At 66.3% G+C, this 614-nt stretch overlaps 1 protein-coding gene across 1 annotated transcript; it reads right to left on the bottom strand.

The window, feature by feature from the left end:
• Window positions 1-265: 265 nt before the first annotated feature.
• On the bottom strand, window positions 266-502 carry MNEG_10711 (hypothetical protein; the record flags this gene model as incomplete). Its single annotated transcript, XM_014040818.1, has 1 exon — window positions 266-502. A coding segment is annotated over one exon (237 nt), but the record flags the coding sequence as incomplete, so codon positions are not given.
• Between the last annotated feature and the right edge of the window lie 112 nt (window positions 503-614).

Genomic DNA, 614 nt, shown 5'->3' with positions numbered 1-614 from the left:
TGGTTGTGTGAGCCTGCCTGCGTGGCTCGCCTGTGGCGTTGCCACTACTGTCCATCTCTGCACCCTGAGGCACCCCCGCTGCAGGTGGCACGAGTGCCGCAGCAGGTGCTGCTTTGCATTTCCAGAGGTCTGTGATGCGCTTCTGCCGCACGTCGGTTTGAATCACCACCCGCCGTTTCTGACCTGCATGTTTTGAGACCCCTTTTTGGGCTGGTGCACAGTACTTGAGGGCGAGCTCACGTCGTTTTGGCCTCATTACCGGCACCTGCTGAGTAGGCGCGCGTCCCACGGCCGCTGCTGCGCCCTCGTTCCCGGCTTGCGGGGCGACGTTGGTCGCCGGCGACAGTCGCTGCTGCCCGTCCTCACGGGCCGCGGCCGCCTCATCCCCCCGCGTGGCTGTGTGGTTTGTCACTTTGTTTGGTGCGTCTCTTTGGCTATGCAGTTCTGAGGCCTTGCGCTGTTCGTTTTCCTCGCGGCGGGCGATGGCCGCATTCGTGGGCATCGCATTCGCCCCGGCGCTGCGGGTGGGGGCCGCGCTAATGGCCAGCCGCAGCTGGGCAAGGGGCACCGCCACAAAGTCCGCGGGGGGGCGCTGCGCCCCTCCCACTCCCCTG

The sequence above is a fragment of the Monoraphidium neglectum genome (genome assembly GCF_000611645.1).
Source record: "Monoraphidium neglectum strain SAG 48.87 unplaced genomic scaffold scaffold02428, whole genome shotgun sequence".
Lineage (NCBI taxonomy): Eukaryota > Viridiplantae > Chlorophyta > Chlorophyceae > Sphaeropleales > Selenastraceae > Monoraphidium > Monoraphidium neglectum.
Note: the sequence above shows the minus strand (reverse complement) of the source record. Positions and strands in the feature narration are given on the sequence as shown.